The 20,356-nt window shown below is 37.2% G+C and overlaps 2 protein-coding genes across 5 annotated transcripts in view; one reads left to right on the top strand and one right to left on the bottom strand.

Annotated features, from left to right (window-relative positions):
- Ccdc66 (coiled-coil domain containing 66) overlaps positions 1 to 6,852 on the top strand; it is a 31,573-nt gene extending 24,721 nt beyond the window's left edge. For both annotated transcript variants that reach the window (XM_051140755.1, XM_051140746.1), the window contains 5 exons: positions 1,883 to 2,346; positions 3,535 to 3,575; positions 4,586 to 4,833; positions 5,109 to 5,233; positions 6,363 to 6,852. In XM_051140755.1, coding sequence (XP_050996712.1) covers positions 1,883 to 2,346; positions 3,535 to 3,575; positions 4,586 to 4,833; positions 5,109 to 5,233; positions 6,363 to 6,449 — 965 coding nt within the window. In that variant the 3' untranslated portion in view covers positions 6,450 to 6,852. The remainder of the gene's footprint in view (positions 1 to 1,882; positions 2,347 to 3,534; positions 3,576 to 4,585; positions 4,834 to 5,108; positions 5,234 to 6,362) is intronic.
- A 66-nt stretch (positions 6,853 to 6,918) lies between these two features.
- The window catches only part of Tasor (transcription activation suppressor), a 52,752-nt gene continuing 39,314 nt past the window's right edge, over positions 6,919 to 20,356 (bottom strand). Inside the window, exons 17-24 of one of the 3 annotated variants that reach the window (XM_051140726.1) lie at positions 20,059 to 20,118; positions 14,650 to 15,572; positions 12,350 to 12,472; positions 11,254 to 11,413; positions 10,699 to 10,807; positions 9,285 to 9,463; positions 8,989 to 9,153; positions 6,919 to 8,132 (exon numbers count right to left, since the gene is read on the bottom strand). In XM_051140726.1, the coding sequence (XP_050996683.1) occupies positions 7,651 to 8,132; positions 8,989 to 9,153; positions 9,285 to 9,463; positions 10,699 to 10,807; positions 11,254 to 11,413; positions 12,350 to 12,472; positions 14,650 to 15,572; positions 20,059 to 20,118 (2,201 nt within the window). In that variant the 3' untranslated portion in view covers positions 6,919 to 7,650. Of the gene's footprint in view, positions 8,411 to 8,988; positions 9,154 to 9,284; positions 9,464 to 10,698; positions 10,808 to 11,253; positions 11,414 to 12,349; positions 12,473 to 14,649; positions 15,573 to 20,058; positions 20,119 to 20,356 lie in introns of all 3 variants that reach the window. The other 2 variants (XM_051140719.1, XM_051140735.1) reach the window with 2 other exon arrangements.

Here is a 20,356-nt window from a genome sequence, read left to right as displayed (position 1 = left end):
TGGAGCTACAGATGAGTAAGTGCTGGGAACCAGACTTTAAGGGCAGTATACTATTAACTGCTGGGCCTGCTCTCTGGCTCCGGGGTTTGAAGATTTTTGTGACCAGTGCCCCAGAGGAGCCTTTAACTCATCTAACTTTTTCAGTTCTGTCAAGTCATTTTTATCTTTTCCCACTTAAAATGAGTTACCAGTGGTTCTTCCTAGTATTTATGGCTCCTGATGACCCTTACAGTAACTACAATCCTAAGCCAAGGGGTCATAATACCCACACCACTCTGGAGTTGGATAGATGCAAACTCAGAATACCCATATAACATGGTTTTATGACAAACATTTCCTGGGGAGATGCAACTTCTTTTCCCTTAGGAAGGAAGCTCAGGAGATCAGAGTAACTGCACCAATATTCTCCTGGTAAGCCAGTCTTATTTTTGTTGGGGTCAATGTTGAGGATCAGGGATAACTCAAAAGCAGCCGCCTCACCAAAGAGCCCACCCTGAAAGCTTCAACCTGGAGCTCTGTACTGCTTGCAGACAGCTCCACAGTGGGGCTCTCTGTGGATCTGCTGGCCAGTCTCCTACACTAAGTATTTCTTTCTTTTTTAAATAGTGCTGGGAAGGGACTCTCAAGAATATTCCAAGATAGCCTGGTGCCATGCCACATGCCTGTAACCCCAACACTTGGGGAGGCAGAGCAAGTAGATCAATCTCTATGAGTTCGAGACCAGCCTGGTCTACAAAGTGAGTCTAGGACAGCCCAAGGCTACACCAAGGGAAAAAAAAACCCTGTCTCAAAAAACCCGACAACAATAAAACAAACAAAAAACCCAAAGGATCTTCCAAGAAACTTCTCTCAAACGTGTCCATTTTTCTTAATCTGAGGCTCAAGGGCCTCTCTCCTGGACGAAACAGCCATAAACACATCACTGTTTTCTGCCAGTTACTTGAGATTTTTGTTCAGTACACCAGAATAGCTACAGCGCATATGCAGAGATGGTTTAAGTGGTAATAGGGTATTGTGGTATTTGTGGTGCTACTGAAATGCCTTTTTTTATTTTGGTTTTTTTGAGTCAGGGTCTATGTAGACTTGCTTTGTAGACCAGGCTGCCTCTGCCTCCCTGAGTACAGTTGCTTAAAAAATTAATAGAATTCCATTTTTGGGTTCACACCTACAATAATTAAAAACAAAAGACCCCAGGTCTTCCTGAAATAATAGAAACTTGGGTTCACAGCAGCATTACTTAGGTTGCCTCCAACTTAAGTGTCTATGCAGATAAAACTAGGCCTAACAGTGGAATTAGCATAAGGAAATTCTGACATGGTTACACACTTCGAGAACTTCATGTTTATCACTTTTAATTTTTTTTTTTTTTTTTTTTTTTTTTTGATACGGTGTCTGGATTGATGTGGAACTTGTCTCCTGAAACTTTGTAGGCCAGGCTGGCGTTGAACTTGCTCCAGTCCTCTTGCCTCTGCTTCCTAATTGCTGGGATGATAGGTGTGTAGCCCAGGGTTATTTTGAGTAGTGATTTCTAGAACATCAAAGCAGAATAGTGGTTACAAGCTTCTTTTAAAGGGGATAATTAGCAGTTCTTGAATGGGTATAGTTTCATCTTGAGGATTAAATTATTAGAGACAGAAGAATGGCTCAGCAGGTAAGAGTGACTGCCACCAAGGCCAAGGATCTGAGATCCATTCTTGGAACCCACATGGAACTTCCACAAGTTGTCCTTTGACTACCATGTGGCATGCCCCACTACTCCAAATAAATAAATAAATAAATACCTGCAGTGAATAAAGTCATTAAATATCCAAGAAAAAGTGATCAGAATTTTTTATTTTTACCTTGTGTTTTTAAAATTAACCATTTGTAAATTTTTATTTAGATGACATAAACTTAGGAATTTTCAATGATGCACTACCACACTGTGGATTGGCAACAGAGAGTGGCATTAGAAACTTTTCTTCTCAGGAGATTTCTGCAGAATTCAGTGAACAGATTAGCATTAAACAAGAAAAGCAAGAACTAAGTATGGACAAAGAAAACAGCTGGTGTAATGACCAGTGTAATCAGTACAGAAGAACAGAGAAACAAACAAAACTCATGAAGAAATGTCCTAAAAAACCTGCTTGGAATATAAACAAGCCTCTCAAAAGGTATGTTCCTGCATCAGCGAAGTACCCTATACATCTCCAGAAGGAGAAAGAAGAAAAAAGAGCACGAAGGCAGATGGAGCTGCTTCACTTAGTAAAGAGAAACAATCCCGAGAACCTCTCCCAGAATAGAGGCACTTCACCAGAAGTTCTTACTTCATCTCATCACGAAACTGAATCACAGAGCATCAAAAAGGTAGGGCTCTTTCATTCTACTGCTAAAATGCTAGATGGTCCTGAAATCAAAGTAGTCACCCAAGTCCATGTTTCCAGAAGGCCAAGGTTCATTTAAAGTAGGTTATAGAAAATTATGCCAGGGGTCAAAGAAGACAGCTGTGCCTGCTGTATGAACTGTGTGATTGTGCTGTGTATAGCACCTGAGTAGCTGCATCAGACTGTGTAGCCCCAAAGCCAAAAAAAATCCTTACATAGACGAATGCTTTCTGTACTCAGATGCATATGAAATCATTATACATATATAAAATGAAATACTACTCATATGTAAAGAAAAATGAAATCTACCGTCTTGAACACACACACACACACAAAAACCCAAAAATGAAATCAAATTTGTAGAGATATTGGTGGAGTATATTAAGGTATCCAACTCAGAAATGGAAAACATTAGGCTCACACTTTTATGAGGGCCCTAGCTTATAATTTGACATATAAATTAATATTTAAGAGTATAAGAATTTAGAAAGGAGACCAATAGGTGGTGGAAGGATGAAATATTGACAAAAGACTACACGAACTCTGAAAGAAGATAAAATAAAGGGATTTTTGTTTTTGTTGTTTTGGTGGCTGACAATTAATTAAAAATGTAGTAAAGTATAAAACCCTAAACGGCTTTAGGTGTGGTGGGGCATGTCTTTAATCCCAGCACTCAGGAGGCAGTTAGGGAATCTGAAGCCAGTTTGGAAGTTCTAGAAATCTTGTCTTGAAAAACAGTGCAACAACAACAAACCCCAAAGTTCCAGAATGGTCATCCTAACAGTTCACTGTGACAAACTTTTGGACTGGTCAAGAGTTGAGTCCCTTCTTTAAAGTAGCTGTATGAAGTTTTTGTCAATTAATTAGAATACTGTGACTTTATTAAAACTCATATATTGTCCATGTAGAAAGGAGACACTGTATCCTATACAATCTCTCTTACTTAGATATGCTTAGATTATTTGAGCATGTCTGATAAGTTGGTGAGATGGTTCAGCCAGTGAGCATGCCCACCAGAGCTGATGACCTGAGTCTGAGACATGGTTACTAGGGACAGAAGCAACTCTTCTGACTTCCACATATATACTGTACATATGCACACACACGTACACAAGTTTTAGAATTATTTGGGGGGGTGTGAAAATGATACTTACCCCATTTTTACTTTTAGGTAGAAGAACCTCTGAAAACTCCTTCAGTTAGTAAAGAAAGGTATGTGCATTACTTCCTTAGCTACTTAGTGGTGCTTTTGTGGGATACAAAATACCCTTTCAAACTAGGCAGTGGTGGCGCATGCTTTTAATCCCAGCACTTGGGAGGCAGAGGCAGGAGGATCTCCGTGAGTTTGAGACCAGCCTGGACTACAGTGCATGTTCCAGGACAGCCAGAGCTGTTACAGAGAGAAACCCTGTCTCAAAAAAAACCTTTCAAGCCAGGCGTGGTGGCGCACGCCTTTAATCCCAGCACTTGGGAAGCAGAGGTAGGCGCATCACTATCAGGTTGAGGCCAACCTAGTCTGTAAAGTGAGTCCAGAACAGCCAAGGCTACACAGAGAAACCCTGTCTTGGAAAAAAACACAAGACCCTTTCAAAATCTGGGTGACAGTTCCATATGCCGATGAAGGCAGCAATAGGAAAGAGGTATGACTCTTATTGATTAGGTAAATCATATAAAGAGGAATGAGGCTGAACTAGCCACCACCCAACATTGACAACTCTTAGAATCTAGCAATTTACCCCCTGCCCACTGGAGTGTATTAGTATATCCTTTATTAAAATTTCAAATGAACCACATTCTATTGTCCTGCTTTATGAAAAGTTATAGACCTTAGACGGCTATATTCTTTAAGGTAGACCAGGCACATCTTGAATGAACTGTAATGTGATTAGATTTATTTATTGAGACAAGGTTTCTCTGTGTAGCTCTAGCTATCCTGGAACTCTTTGTAGACCAGGTTGGCCTTGAACTCAGAGATCCTCCTGCCTCTGCCTCCTGAGTGCTGAGATTAAAGGTGTGTACCACCACACCACTGGCTGATTAGCTGTATTTCAAACATGCAGTTTCTAGGGGCCAGAGAGGTAAGAGTTCAGCAGCTAAGAGCTGGTTGCTCTTCCAAAGGACCTGAGTTCCCTTCCCAGCACCCATACAGTGGATCACAACCAACTATGACTCCAGTTTTAAACATGCTATTTCTTATTAAAGTTTGTTTGTTTGTTTAATAGGTTACAGCCATCACCAGCAGTAAAAAGTAGAACTCAGCAAACTCAGACATTACATTTACAACTAAAAACCACTGACTATGAAAAACAGACTCTGTCCTTAGGAGATGGTCATACCAAATTATTAGATGAGGTGTCTGAGCCATCTCATTTTATTCCCTACATTCGAACAAATGAGATATATTACCTTGATCCAGATGCACCGTTGTCTAGGCCTTCAACCCAGGACAACCAATACCAAAAATCTCATGGTAAGTTATTATAAGAATTACTACATTACTAATTACTATAATTACAGTTATTACTAATTACTATAAGAATTAAAGATGAAGGCCTACAGAGATGCCTATTGTTCTTCCAGAGTTTAATTCCCAATACGTATACTGGATTCAGTACTCAGGAACTTTCAAACAAAACTGAGCCAACTCCCAACCCTAAATTTGCTTCGATGTTAGTCAATGCTTTACCCCACTACAGCTAACTACTAGTAATTTCCTTGACTGTTGTAAACTTACCTGTCCTTCAGATCATGACCAAGAACAACAGCTATTTGACTCTGACCATATCAGGGATCCACTTCTTAATCCTAAATTGGTGAAAAAAAGGGATCGACAGCAAGCTATCCTTAAGGGGCTTTCAGAACTAAGACGGGTAAGCTCTTCACCAAATAACTGTTTAGATGCTTGTTCTCTTTATATGGTGGCGGTGTTTGCATCCCAGTTTATAATAGTTAATTTTTTGATTCCCCTATATTAATCTTAGACAGAAATCAGAAGAACCTTTTCCCTTCCATTTGCTCTCAGATTACCATTTTCCACCTGTATGAGCTCAACATTTGAGAAACAGGGGGATCCCAGTCTAGGCTATATAAAGTAGTCCTGAGAATGAAAATCCTGAGACAGTCTGGATATTAAGACGACTTTTATTTAAAAATATGTACATAAACAATAATGCTAAAACCAACAAATACACAATTATGCTTCAATGAATTTTAACCAGTATGGTCCTTTCTTTTTTTTTTTTTTAGAGCTTAGGACAGATCTGTTCAAAAACTGAAATTGTACGTGTAATTGTTCACCAGATTTTCCCTCCTAGACCCATTCCTGTGATTTTACATAAACTTTTACTACCCTTTACACAGGCAAAAATAAAAGCTGGTGATGTGCTAAAAACCTATCAGAGGCCTATTACATTGTATTTGGGGGAGATTTGCTTGTGTGTTGCTTACCGTTTATCACCCTTCCTAAAGCTAGAAACAACCCCTGCTTAGACTCGAGATTCAACCTGTGTCCTTTCTCGGCTTACATAGCTGAGCTGCTTACGTACACAGGCTTGAGCTCGTGTCTCAACCTGGGTAGCGTACATGAAAGAGCAAGAGAAAGGAATGTGGTTCATGTTTCACTTCACTATAACTTTAACGCTATTTCAGCAGAGCCAAAATAAACACTGGGAATGTTAAGACTCTCACTTTGTCTTCTCATGAACTTAAGAGCACTTGAGAGTGGATTTCATTTTAGAAATCCACAGTTGCAGTAAGATACAAGAAATTATCCCTGTTGTTTTTATAGTAGAAAATACTCTAGCTAGCTAGACAACACCCAAATGAGAAAGGAGGTCTACTATAAGAATTACTAAATAAGATGAAACGAGCTATATGCAATAACAATTCTATCCTGAGCTCAATAATTTTTTCCTATCATGGATTAAGAGAAATATAAAATAGAAAAAAACATTTAAGTTGGCTATATATACCTTCACTAAAATATCAATGTGATTGCAGGGTCTTCTCCAGAAACAAAAGGAGTTGGAAACGAATCTCATACCTTTAACTGCAAATCAAGAAGATAATTTTAGTTCTTCGTTTTAAATATGCTCACCACACAACTGCATTTTTCAAGCACTCAATGAAAGACTACATTATATAGTGAAATGATGTATTTTTAAAGATACAATAAAACCACTTATAGTTTAAAAAAATTTTTTGATCTCTGTCATACTAGGGTGTAAAAGTATGTTCTACTTACCATAGTAGAATCGTGAGATTCCTGACTTGCTAACAGTGTTCCTTTCCTTTAGACTTAACTATGTTGCTCATTTGTTCTGTGAAAGGTTCTTTTAGAGCATGCGAAGGAAGTTCTCTTAACATACTGAGATAGACTCTTACTGAAATAACACAAACTCATTTTAGAACTCTGTGCTTTTCCTTATCTGTAAATCTTGTTTTCATCATATTAATGTGGAGATTTCAGTTTTTACCATGTTGAAGTTAGCATTAGGCAAGAGATGGAAGTGATGAGGCTTAAAATCTATCTCCAACGTACACTGTTTGAATAGACTTAGTATAGCACTCAAGTAAGTACCTAACTAGTTCTAATTACAGCCACCTCAAAGATCTGTTCCAAATTATCTAATACCATTGAAAACAGAAGCCCCATTTTTAAAAAGTTTATTTAACTAAAGGATAAATAAAACAGTATTTGTCAAAGATCTCAAAAACTTGACCAAAATTTTAGTGAAGTAAATTTTCCCATAGCTAAACCTAAAGATTGAGAAAATGCTACTTGGTATTATGTACATAGGTTTACTACCTGAAATGCAACTGTACTGTTAGGTATAGCTTGAGGTACTGAGCCAAAATCTTATAAATATTTACACTACTGGCTTATACCTATGTAAAAACACTATATAAAAGCTTTCATCAAAATAAATAGTTGACATTTCAGCAAAATTAGTTATCTGACTCTAAAGTCATTACTATTTACCATTTTATAAACATCAAACTTTACATATAAAACAGACTTCAATTTGAAGCCCAAGTACAGGTAACATGTAAAACTCAAAGGTGCCAACATGAGATAATTTGATTACAATATGTCCAAAAAGTACATTTATTTCAACTTTCAGATGCTTCAAATGCCATCATGATTTACATACGAGGGGGAAAAAAAAACATTTCAGAAAGGCCAAGAAACTTGTTTATAAATCAATTCACTTTTGAGAAACTGAAAAAAGTCCATGAAACCCCCCCCCTTTTTTTGAGTTACTGTAATTTCTCTTTGAACACATCCTTAAATTAGTGGCGATTTCTCTCTATCCAAGTTTTTGTAAGCAAATAAAAAGCAATTTTCATTTTCTTGAGACTGAGTTGATGAAAGGGCATATGGTGTTCCCAGAAATGTCTGATGAGTGAGAACATTAAAATGACTACACTGATGGGACATTTTTAATTGATTTTGGTTTGCCTGAAAGTTGCTATACGAATCTTGTTCTGCTGAATTGCTGTTCTCTCCTTCAGCGCATACTCTATCAATAGGAGCTCTCTCTTCACAATCAATTTGGTAAGTCTTATCTTCTAATAGACCGTTTTGCACGTCAAGAGATGACTGCAATTCAATTTGAATATTCTTTTTTTGATCTGTTCCACTTGATCCTTTGGTCTCTCTCGCCAATATTTCTGAGTGAAAACTGCTGAATACTTCTATATGTGAGATCTCATCCCCTGAGTCCAGAGACATATCCTCTTCATCCTTTTCATCGTTTTCTAAAAGAGCTACATTTAAAAAACAAAAAGCCCTCCTCTATTGAAATATACAATTTGTTTAGTTTTTACAATTATACACTACTCACACAATATAGTGCGTCAGGATCTGCAAAGTCCACAATCCCTTAAAGCTTGGTCTTCTGCCACAAGTTCACTTAGTCACAACACTCACACTAGGTGTGAGTGTCCAGATAATCCGATGCTAAAAGCTTCTGCGAAATGTGTTCACGTTTAATGTTGGGAAATCCCAACTCCCAGCTCCAAAGGGGTTAATGTCAAAACAGCATCTAAAGTTATACGGTAATTCAGTATTTCATAAGGCAAATATAAAATAAAACTTCTGACATGTAGCTGCACTGAATTACTAAACTGGTTAGCTCTATTTAATGCTCAGTCATCTCTGCTTTTCACCAAAAAACAATTTAAGACCATTTTTAGTTTGAAAGTCTGGAACCAAGCAGAGGCCATCTCACAGAAGACTGACGGTAAGATAGTCTCATCATCTTGTAATTAAACTAGCACATCTAAAGAGCTTTCGTAGCCCAACAATCCCTCTATCTGGCTTTCTTAAGAAAAAACTGCCAGCAAACAGCAGGCAATAAAGTTTAATATAGCTCAGAGGGAAAAATAATCCTCAAAGTATGTGCTGTCCACAGTACAGAACAATGAATATATATCCCATATAGTAATGAACAACTTGTACTCTGGTATAATAAATGAGCAGATCTTGTACATACTAAGTCCTACAATGATGTCTATTGTTGACACTGAGGTAATAGGTTTCAAATAACCATTTCATTATTGGAAAAACAAAACCATTCCTCATTCTGCCTCACCTAAAGAAAATGAAAACTACTAAAGTTACCTGACTGTGACTCAAGATTCTCATTAGCACCAAGCAGCGGAAGATTTTCTTCTGTGATTGAGTTGTGATAGCCCACAAGACTTTTAAAGTTCTGCATAAAGTCTTCAGCAGTTGCAACTATAATTCCATTATCTGTATAACAGGAAGCCATCTTGATATTCTTCTCTAAATTAAAAAAAAATGTATATAAACTGATAGCTGCTCTCAACAAATTCCTTTTCACCACATGGTCAGAATAGTGACGACGTAACCCCTACTCCAGCCCCTTTCCTGTATCAGCAAGAGCATACACTTACCTGTTAGAAAGACTACGTGGCGCTGCTGTATGTTCTGAGCCTGGAGCCTGATGAGGCAGTCCATTTCTGGAGCATTTCGACTTTGTGAATCACAACTGTGATAAGACAAAATCTCAACCAGATGTTTCTTCTGATACACATTCAGAAGAGTCAGCAGGCTCAGAGCTTTAGTGTTCATTCTGTGAGATTAAGCAGAGTTCAATACCTCAATACTGGCATCTTAAATTCAGTTTGGACATTTCTGCTTCAGTTAATTAAAAGCATTTTTCAACTGAGGAAACTAGTAACCATTACAAGCTGTTTTGCTTACTGTTTGAAGAAAAGTAATACTGTGCATCTGACAAGCCTGTTTTTTGGGAGGGTCTTGTAATTCAGTTAGGTTAACACCTGAAACACTCATTCTTTTTACTAAATAAATTATTCTTAGTTTTAGTAACTTTAAAGACTTTGGGTTTCAGTGTTATGTTCTATACTATATATGAAGGCAAAACTTGCCCTTTCTTTTATTTCATTGGCTATGAAAATGAGTAAGTCCCCCCAAGGCTCAGAGAACTATCTAAAATAGGGAGCAGAAATACCCTAAGAGCCGATGTCATAGAATGCTGTTGAAAAACTATCTTCTGGTCTGTTGTACTCAAGAATGTATAACAGCTTGGGTTACTTACCCAAAACTTGTACAAAATCAAGCCAGTCAAAATTCCAGCATGGATGGGAAAGATGCTTGTGAGGCACCATCCCTAGCTAAGGAACTACTGGCAGCTGGTAGAGGTCTGGTAAAGAAGTGTGAATTAAGTGTTGGCCCTGGTAGTATGCCTGTGCTCCAGTAGGAAGAGAAAAGGACATGGACCTGAATATGGTAGGGAGGGATGGAGGGGGCAGCGAGGAAGAATTGGTCGAGGAGTGGATATGACCAAAATACATTCTTGTGTGTATGTAAATATTATCAGAGTCAGTTATTATTTTTAAAGGCTTGAAATGTAGCTCACAGTGTTTCCAATCTAGCACCGCAAATAAGTAGAAAATTTTCTGATCCTTTTGACTATGCAGATCTACAAACAATTCTAACTATATATATTATGAGAATTTTACCACATTGTCTATGTCAACAAGAATACTACTTTGTTTTGTTTTGGTTTTTCGAGACAGGGTTTCTCTCTGTAGCCTTGATGATTCTGGACTCTTTGTAGAGCAGGCTGGCCTTAAACTCAGTGATCTGCCTGCCTCTGCCTCCCAAGTGATAGTGCTACCATCACCCGGCTAAGAATTCTGTTTCTGAAAGAGAATGAACTAATTCAATATCTACACCCATTTATGGTCTGTTGACATGTGAAAATTTCATAATCCACAAACCCAGGAAAAGAAAAGTTGTGTGACCACAATGTTAAAAACCAATAATTATTCAGTATTTTCTTACCTGCCCAGTTCCTTTAGTTTCTTCTGAAATTTACAGTGAATTTTCCATTGCCATTTCCCTTCTGGAGTACTGAGTTCTTCAAGGAATGTCAAAAAAAATTTAAGGCTCTCTGTTAAAGACAATGAAATTCAGTTTTAAAAACCAGTATTAAACCGTCTATGCCATGCCTAAGTTTTGGAAGAAATGCTTGTTTATTATAAACCTATCTATTTTCATATGTACCATATATTCATTGTGCTCTGAGGATAAAGAGAACTCATTAGATCATTAAAACTCTAATATAACACCTACAAACCACCCAGTAACAATACCAGAGGGACCCAAGTGTAGCAGCAGGTAGTGTAGGCCAGACTTACATGAAAACATTTATATATCAAGACAGAATAGAGAAGTTTGAGGTGTCAAAAGCTAAGGAAAATATAGAAATATGCCAGTTTGCCATGAATGGTGCAGTAAGTAGATAACTTCTTAAGCCCTTAGCTTTAATTTTTCATGAAAACCTAAGGCAACCACACCCCACATATGACATGCTGAAAATAGCACACTCATCCTTACCAATTGTGATGACCTCTGGATTTAGAATTGATTCATCAGACACAATAAAGCCGCCAGACACAAATAACTCATTGTATGTATGGTTTTTCACATCATCCAGGCTATCAACACCAGCAAAACTAACACACGGGAGCTTCTTCAAAGTCACCAAGCCAGGTACCTGTTAAATACCAAACAAAATCAGAAACAGGATGGATAAATGAACTAATAATATGTTAAGTATAGAATTTCCTAAGAATAAAGTTTTTTAAAATACAGTATTGTTCGGTATTGGAAAGTCACATAATATTTTAAGTATTACTTCCCAGTAGTATAAACCAACATTTATGAACAAACACTAAGGAAAAGGAGTTTACCTTAGGCTGAAAACACAAAATGGATAAAATGCTAATGTATTGTTAACCTGTAAACAGCCAGCATTCAAGACAAGGAGCCAGGTACATATTTGTTCTACCATTTGAGTTATGGAAGGAATATTAGGAGACAGCCTAAGCTACAAAGTTGGAGCCAGTCCAGGGTACATAGGATACTGTCTCCAAAAGATGGGGCAGGAAGAGAGGCTATGGTATAAGAATAGTAATGGTCAATTTGAGGCAGGTTCCAAAAATCAGGAGGGCATGTAAATGGGGACTCTTGGGGGGGGGGGGCATTCAAATATAGTAACAGTGTGAAGAGTTAGCAGAACACTCCTCACCCCTGCATTTAAGAATCCAACACATCAACTGGACGTGGTAGTACACGCCTTTAATGCCAGCACTCTGGAGACAGAGACAGGCACATCACTGTGAATTAGAGGCTAGCCTAGTCTACAAAGGACAGCCAAGGCTACACAGAGAGACCCTGTCTTGAAAATCAAAAACAAAAACAAACAAAACACAACAAAAAGGATAGGAGGAAAAAAATAAAGAACTAATCTGAATGACAGGGAAGATTCCTAACATACAGCAAATGCACAATTCTCACAAGCCAGCTCCTGGACAGGTACTTAGCTTTTATCTTTATTTTTAAAACAAAATCTTTGTTCTCAGAATAAGACTTAATAATGAAGTAATAATGAAATAGGTCTTAGAAAGCAAAATAGTGAACTGGACTTGACCTTGTGAATGAAACCTGCAATGTCTTCATTTTGAATAATAATCAATAGTTTATCCAAGTTTGATCTTCTTTCCAAAAACTGGTCTGGATGACATTCTGTATTGCCTAATTTGGTAAGATACTCCTGTCAAAGAAAAACTAAGTCAACATTAACTTTCTAGCAAACATCAATTTAACATGAAAAATGCAACACAAGGTGATAAGCTTTAACTAGAACACTGAACTTTCACTTTAGAAGATCAGAGAGTTCATCATATCTGAACAGACATTTTCACAATGTTAGAAAGGACAATAAAGCTAAACTGCTGATAGAAAGGACTGCTGGCAATCTTTTTACTTTAAGAAGCTTCAAAATTCAAGTTATTCTGGATACGACTGTTTAGCTGGTAAATTTAAATTATTAATAATCTTTTACCCTAACACCTGGAAGAAAACTTCCTGTGGATACCCAGCCAGGAGCAGCACTCATAAATCAGGGTCGGGAGATCTCTGAGCTTGAGGCTAGCCTGGTCGATATATGAGTTCCAGAATAGCCATGGTGAAACCTTATTTAAAATAACAAAAAATAATGTTCCAATCTAATCTCCGTCCCCACCCCCTGCGCCCCATACACACATACTTACAGGGTTTCTTTCTCTGTGTAGCCTTAGCTGTCCTGGACTTGCCTTGTAGACCAGGCTCGTCTTAAACTCAGAGCTCTGCCTACCTCTCCCTCCCAGAGTGCTGGGATTACAGGTGTGCGCCACTGCACTCTACTTCCAAGCTAATTTTTTTTTACAAAATTTGTAAGAGCTAATCTATGTAAATAATGATAAATAAATGTAAATAATGGTAATAAGATGCTATAATTCAAAGGGAATTGTATTGCCTATCTCTTCAATATAGGTGTCACATGGGTGTTTAGCAATCTATTTTAAAAAGGGAGAATTACACTGAAGACATTAAGAAAGGTGTTCAACTTTTGCCCAGCACTACACCAACATGCAGTTATGTATAGAGTTCTATTAGAAATGTGTTTCTAGAGTGTGGGGAAAAGAAGCTCTAAATTCACTCACACAGGACAAAAATGTAACCAAGTCTTTTTTCATCTTCCTAAGAAAGCGTAAGGAAAGCACATTAGTGCTATGTACCCTTTTCCAGCTTAATGCTTTTTGTGTATTACTTGAGATACTACATCAAATAAGTTAGCATGAGAAACCTTATAAAGACAAAAAGATTAAATATTTGTTATCGATACTGAATTTCTCAGCTACCATGTTTTGCCATTTATAATTCCTCTGCTTCCTCCAGCAAAGCAGGCAGAAACGCTTTATAGCAAATAAGTTCCATAAATAGGAACAAGCAGTTACTTCAAAACCCCAAGATCAAATACCTGAAATGGTGTTCTATAGCTCTTGGAGTCCTTTGGGAGCGTCAAGTTTTTTGATAATTAAAAGCTTTGACACAGCCAGGCACAGTGGCACACACCTGTAAACTCAGCACTCAGGGAGGCAGGGGCAGGCAGATCTCTGTAAGTTTGAGGCCGGCCTGGTCTACAAAGCCAGTCCAGGACAGCCAAGGCTACACAGAGAAACCCTGTCTCAAAAAGCAAAAACAACAAAAAACAAAACAACAAAAAAGAGCTTTGACACAGTCAGTACATCAAGAAATGGCAAATGAATATATATTATGCCATTTCTGGACAGTTTATTTCATTTGACTGATAAAACCCCCTATGAGATGAACACAAGAACTTCAATTACCTCTCTGTAATTTTCTCGTTCATTAAAAACCAAGTAAGCACGCTGTATTTAAAATCTCTCAATCAAAGGCTGCCAAGATGGCCAAGCCTAACTACCCAAGTTTGATCCCCAGGGCCCACGTAGTAATGAGACCTAATTCTCACAAATTGTCCTAGGACCTCCATACATGCACCATAGTGCCCTCCCATAATAATAAATACTTAAATCTTTTTAAGTCTCAGGATCAAGTTTTAAGTAAATCTGCACTGTGCCCAGAGGCGTCTTCCTATCCCCATGCTTAGAACAGGCTACTCAAGTAAAGTATCCTACTACTGAGCTCCAGCTCCAGGCCCTGATCCTTATAGTTACACATACAAGCACTTTAACATTCAACAAGAGAGATTCTGATAGCCATGATATTGAGATCGTAAGTTCTACATTTAGTTCAATGCATTCCCATTCCATTCAATTATGAATTACCAAATTCAGATAATATATTATGGCCAATTTTAAAACTCAGTTTTACAGAGTTCAGACCATTGAGCTTATATGGTACTATGATTGCCTTCTCATTAGTTACCTTTATTTCTTTGCAAAGCACACTCTCCTCTTCTTCATGAATGTAAAATTTCACAGTATTTTTCTGGACATCTTTCATGATTTTAACCAAACTATTAAATACCTCAGGTTCTAACTGGCTTATAAAATTCGAAAGAGCTGGTTGTGCAGAAATCGTTATATCGCTGGGTGATTTTGTTATTTCTTTTTCTGCGGGTTCCAGGGCAGTATCACCAGGTACAGTGTGATCAGAAGTCACCATTAACTCTTTGCGGTGGTGTGGCTGGTTCATTTCTACTTCAATTGAAGAAGAATACTGTTCATTAGAGCTGTTAGCTTTTAAAGGTTCCGAACAGAGTGGCTCAAAAAGGTCTCTACTGTTGAAGTCACTTGAGGAAATTGATATGACATGCCTCCCCAGGGGATTCAGTGTCGTTGTAGTGTGAGAATGGTTAGGACTTAGTGGTGGCAAATCCCCACCCTTCGCTGATGCTTTAATAATAATAGTATTTAGTTTTTCATGCAAACCATCTACAAATTCCTGTACACCAGCTTTAGAAGTCTTAGAATATATGAACTCAGAAAGGCGATTCATCTTCTCTTGTGCTGAAAAGATGGGTGTGGAAATTGTACTAACATATGAAACATTCTTTTGCTTCAAAATCTCTTCTATCTTTCTGGAAAAGAGGTGGAACTCTCCTAACACTGTATTCTCTGTAGTTTCGCTCACTGTAGGAGGCTCTGCTGCAGGCACACACTGCTCTTCCACTGTTACCACCTGGCCTGTTACCAGGTCCTGCTCAGTGGTGCCCTTTACAGAGTCTGTTAGCGGAGAGGGTGGAAAGTGGTAGTCAGAGCTTCTTTCTCTATTTATTACCCGGGGATCATTAGGAAAGGCCTCCAGTGGTGGTAGACACACCAGTTGTTCTCCTGGTGATTTCATTCCTATACAAAAAGAGTTTATTATTATAAGAGCAATCCAAATGGGTAGCATTAGAAACAAACAAAAACTCAGTTAAAAATACACCAGCTCAGGCATATATTCAAAATTATGCATTGCAAAGTAAATTAAAAACCTCAAAAAACTGTGTGTACCCTATCTCCTATCTGTTGTACTTATAGGCTAGGCTTTGGATTTCAGTAGACAGAGTAACAACACTGAAAGGTTTCTTTGGATTCTTTCCAAGTGTTCTTTGGAAAAAGATTTTTTTTTTTTAAAAGTACCTATTTGGCATAAACAAATGTTAAACCAGCTCTCTATGTTTGCTTTCCTACCATTTTGTACATCTAATGTTAACAGACTTAGAATACTGTATTCAAAGGCCAAGTGACAATAATACCACATTACATCTGATGTTAACAGACTTATAATACTGTATTCAATGGTCAAGTGACACATACCATATTAGTTTAAGACTGGAATAGAAGGCAATGAAAGAAGGCCCAACAGAAATATTGTATGCTTAAGATCTTAGAAAAAACTTAGGCTGGCTCTTACATGAAGGTTGTTGATGGATTACCTACAGCATAATAGACTCGTTCTGTCAGGAAAGAAAGGCTCAACAAAGTAAGAGTTGAAAATATTTCATAGCTGCATTGAGTAGTATCTTTGATAATGCTCTCCTAGTACTCTCATTTAATTTGTAAATAATTCCAGAAGAAATAGGACAGCCACTACACATTTTGGATTACAAAGTCCTTGTATAATCTAGTGCTAATGAAACCACAACATTTGGCTTGTGATAACTGGGGCTCAACGTGTGTGTGTGTGTGTGTGTATACACACACACACTCTATGCTATCTATACCATATCTATACTATGTCTATACTAACCATATATGATTAATTTTGTTAAACTACTTTTCAAAACAAGCACCGTACGTCTACTTATTTTTAAATAAGAGGAAAATATATCTATCATTTATAGTCTTGTATTTTTAAAATAATAAAGTCAAAATTTTTGCTTAAAAACTATCACAATTTTAGGCTAAAAGACGAGAAAGTTTTCTTAAGACTCAGCCAACGGGATTCCCTAACATCACTCCTGTAATATAGAAAACCCACTTATACATTTTTCAAACTATGGTACCTACAGTGAACTTAAAAATTAAAGTTTTATGCTCAAATATAACTGCATTCCATCTACCAAAAAACATTCCATTTTTATTTTCCCCACACTCACTCTTTTTTCAATGTCATGACCACTTCATTCAATTACTGCAAAAACATTTATACAGTAAGAACAACAGGCAGAAAGGTCAAAAACAAGAAAGCAAAACATTCAATTTGTCAACAACTAAATCTGTATGAAATATAAAATTCAAGTTCTTTAAGAATGAGGAATTCTCAATGTTCTACCCTTAAATTTATGACATTAAAAATGTAGTTTCAGATACATATAAAATATATACATGGCTATCTAAGAAATTGGTAATCATAACTGACCTATTGAGGGCAAAATAAAAGTAATACTTTTTTCTTTTTAACCCCTATTCCCTATTTTTAGGGTCACGGTGGATTTGAACTCATAAATCTTCCTGCCCCAGCATCTTAAGTACTAGATAATTGAGAGCAACTACTTTGGTTACAGCAATAAAAGTTCTGAAAATATAGGTAGTTTTCAGTACATTTATTTTATGACAATATAGTTGTCTGTCTTTAACAGATGTTTGAAATAAGTACTAGGTTTAAGCCACCATAACATGAGGGAAAGCCATCAAGATAAGGATGCAGGCAGATTCAAAGCAAGCAGAACATTGAATACATAATAAATATTTTTTTTAAATTAAGTGTATCTTAAATCCTCATGTAGATTTTTTCCATATTAAAAATTTCTAGGGGCAAGCCAGGAATGGGGTACACACCTTAAATCTCAGCACTTGGGAGGCAGAGACAGGCGCCTCTCTGAGTTTGAGGCCAGCCTGGTCTACAGACCAGGACAATCAGGGCTATGCCAGGGAAATCCTGTTTCAATGGTGATGATGATAATATAGAGGTAAAAGCATTTACTATACAAAGTCTAGGACTCTAGGGTATATGTGAGAAGTCAGGCATGGATGCACACGCCTGTAACATTGTGGAGTTGAGAGAGGTAGACCTTAGAAACTTGCTGGCAAAACATTAGGGCAAGCTTCTGGTTCAGTGAAGACCCTGTCTCAAAGCAGTAAGGCAAACAGCAAAAAAGGAAGAAACCAAGGTTCTCTTCTGGCCTCCATATATACTTATTCACATCTAACATACTCAAATGTACTCCTCATACCTAATACACACTCACACTTGTCACTTAGAAGGCAAATAAAGATTTATTATGTATACAGTATTGTGTCTGCATGAGTGCCAGCAAGCCAGAAGACACCAGATCTCTTTTTTTTTTAAAGACTTATTTATTAAATATACAATATTCTCCTGCATATAACAACTGCAGGCCAGAAGGAAGTACTACATTTCATTACAGATGGCTGTGAGCCACCATGTGGTTGCTGGGAATTGAACTCAGGACCTTTGGAAGAACAGCAAGTGCTCTTAACCTCTGAGCCACCTCTCCAGCTCCCCAATCTCCTTATAGATGGTTTGAGCTACCATGTGGTTGCTGGGAATTGAACTCAGGACCTCTGGAAAAGCAGCCTGTGCTCTTAACTGCTGAGCTATCTCCAGCCCCAAGTAAATCTCTTTAAAATTGTAAACAAACACCATTTAATTTTATTTTGCATGAATTACTCCATATGACTTAAAAATCAACGTTTTTGTCTGTTTTGTTTTTTTGACACAGGGTTTCTCTGTATAGCCTTGACTGTCCTGGACTTGCTTTGTAGACCAGGCTGGCCTTGAAACTCTGCCTCCCGAGTGCTGGGATTAACACTTTTGAAAAACCACATCTTCATCAATAGATAATAAAGAGATAGATGTCAATATCTATAATACATGTTTTACTGGTTACTGATGAAGCACCAGTCAGTTGACTTCTAACATGTGAAGACAATGTACTATTTCTCAGACAATCATGTCATTTAGACCTAACTTTCATATGCAAAATATGAATACAGCATCTCAAGGAAGAGAAAGATGCATGCCTATGGAACATGAGGAAGTTCAAACAAGGCAACTGTTTCTCCTAGAAAGAATCACTGACAATATACAGTATAGATGAAACCTTGACATAAAGTTAAGTAAAAGAGCCAGCCAGACAGACATGACTGGATTCAATTTATCAATAAAATTAAAAATATGGTGAAGAGAATGAGATTAGTGGCCACCTGTTGTAAATGGAGAGATCATGAACCAGGAAAATACAGATGAGAAGCTAAGGTGTTGGGACTGTTCTAATCTTGATTGGGTAGTAGTCAAACAGATACATATGTGAACATTACTAAGCTGTACACTAAAATTTGTGTATATTCTTCTATCATGCATTTTTATTTTTCCAAGGAAGTAAAGATCTTCAAGAAAATTATGAGAAGGGCTAATTTACTAAGAAAGCCATTTAGCTTTACGTCTATTAAAAATAACCTCAGATTTCTCCAAGTATACTAAAAAAGTCATCTATCTTTCCACCTAAATGAAAACAACCAAAAGGTCCACAAGCTTTATTAAAGAATAAGGTTATTAAAACAAATGGAAACATTATCAAACTCAGGCCAAAAAAAAAAAAAAAAAAAAAAAAAAAATGCCCAACAAGCATGTGCACAGGGGCTGGAGAGATGGCTCAGAGGTTAAGAGCACTGACTGCTCTTCCAGAGGTCCTGAGTTCAATTCCCAGCAACCACATGGTGGCTCACAACCATCTATAATGAGATCTGGTGCCCTCTTCTGGCCTGCAAGTGTATGTACAGGCAGAGCAGTGTATACATAATAAATAAATAAATCTTAAAAAAAAAAAAAAAAAAAAACCAAAAAAAAAAAAAAAACCAAAAAAAAAAAGCATGTGCACAGAAGTTGACTTTGACTGAGCGCAGTCAGACAAGTTAAGACTTTCTTCTATGCATCCACTGTAACTATTTTTATTTCTGGAAATAGTTTTTCCAGTCTCTTAAAACCATCAGCAGAAGTTAGTTTTACACTTAAAAAGTAGGCCAAAAACTTTCCAAGATTATGAACAGAGTACGAAAAGGTTTTTTTAAAAAATGGTTTTTACCTTCTGGTATTTTTTTAAAAAGATTGGTTCTTACAGAGTATCTGAAGAAACACATTAAGAAAACATTTTCATCCTCCTAAATCTAAATTAGTCTAGAACACAGATTATATTTGTTACAAAAATATCCAATATAAATAAATAATTTTAAAATGACAATTAAAAAAAGAGAGAGAGATTGTGTAGACTTCTCTGGATGGAGCACAAAGTAAAACTCATGCCCTATTGATGAAGAACCAGAATGCAAGTAGCAATTCTGAAGAAGGGCACATTGGGAAGAAAAGCAAAGTGAGCCTTCTCACCTGATACTTGTTTCTCACCATGTTTCCCATGCTGGTCTTCTGGGCTTCTTGCATTCCCTCCTGAGGAAAGCATCCATTAGATTTGTTGACTCTCTTCAGACACCAGTGACGCCTATTAGGCACCTTTCAGACAACCATAATGCTAACAAAGGAATGTCCCTTCTTCTGCCTAAACATTCTTGAAAGATCATTTGGAAATAGGAAGTTGTTTCCCTTTCCATTTAGGCGATGAAAAAACAACACCTATATTACTTCTTTAAATGACTCAACAGCAATTATGAAGGTGTTTAAATGAAGG

This window comes from Acomys russatus, chromosome 3 (assembly GCF_903995435.1).
Source record: "Acomys russatus chromosome 3, mAcoRus1.1, whole genome shotgun sequence".
NCBI lineage: Eukaryota > Metazoa > Chordata > Mammalia > Rodentia > Muridae > Acomys > Acomys russatus.
This window is presented reverse-complemented; position numbering and strand designations above follow the sequence as displayed.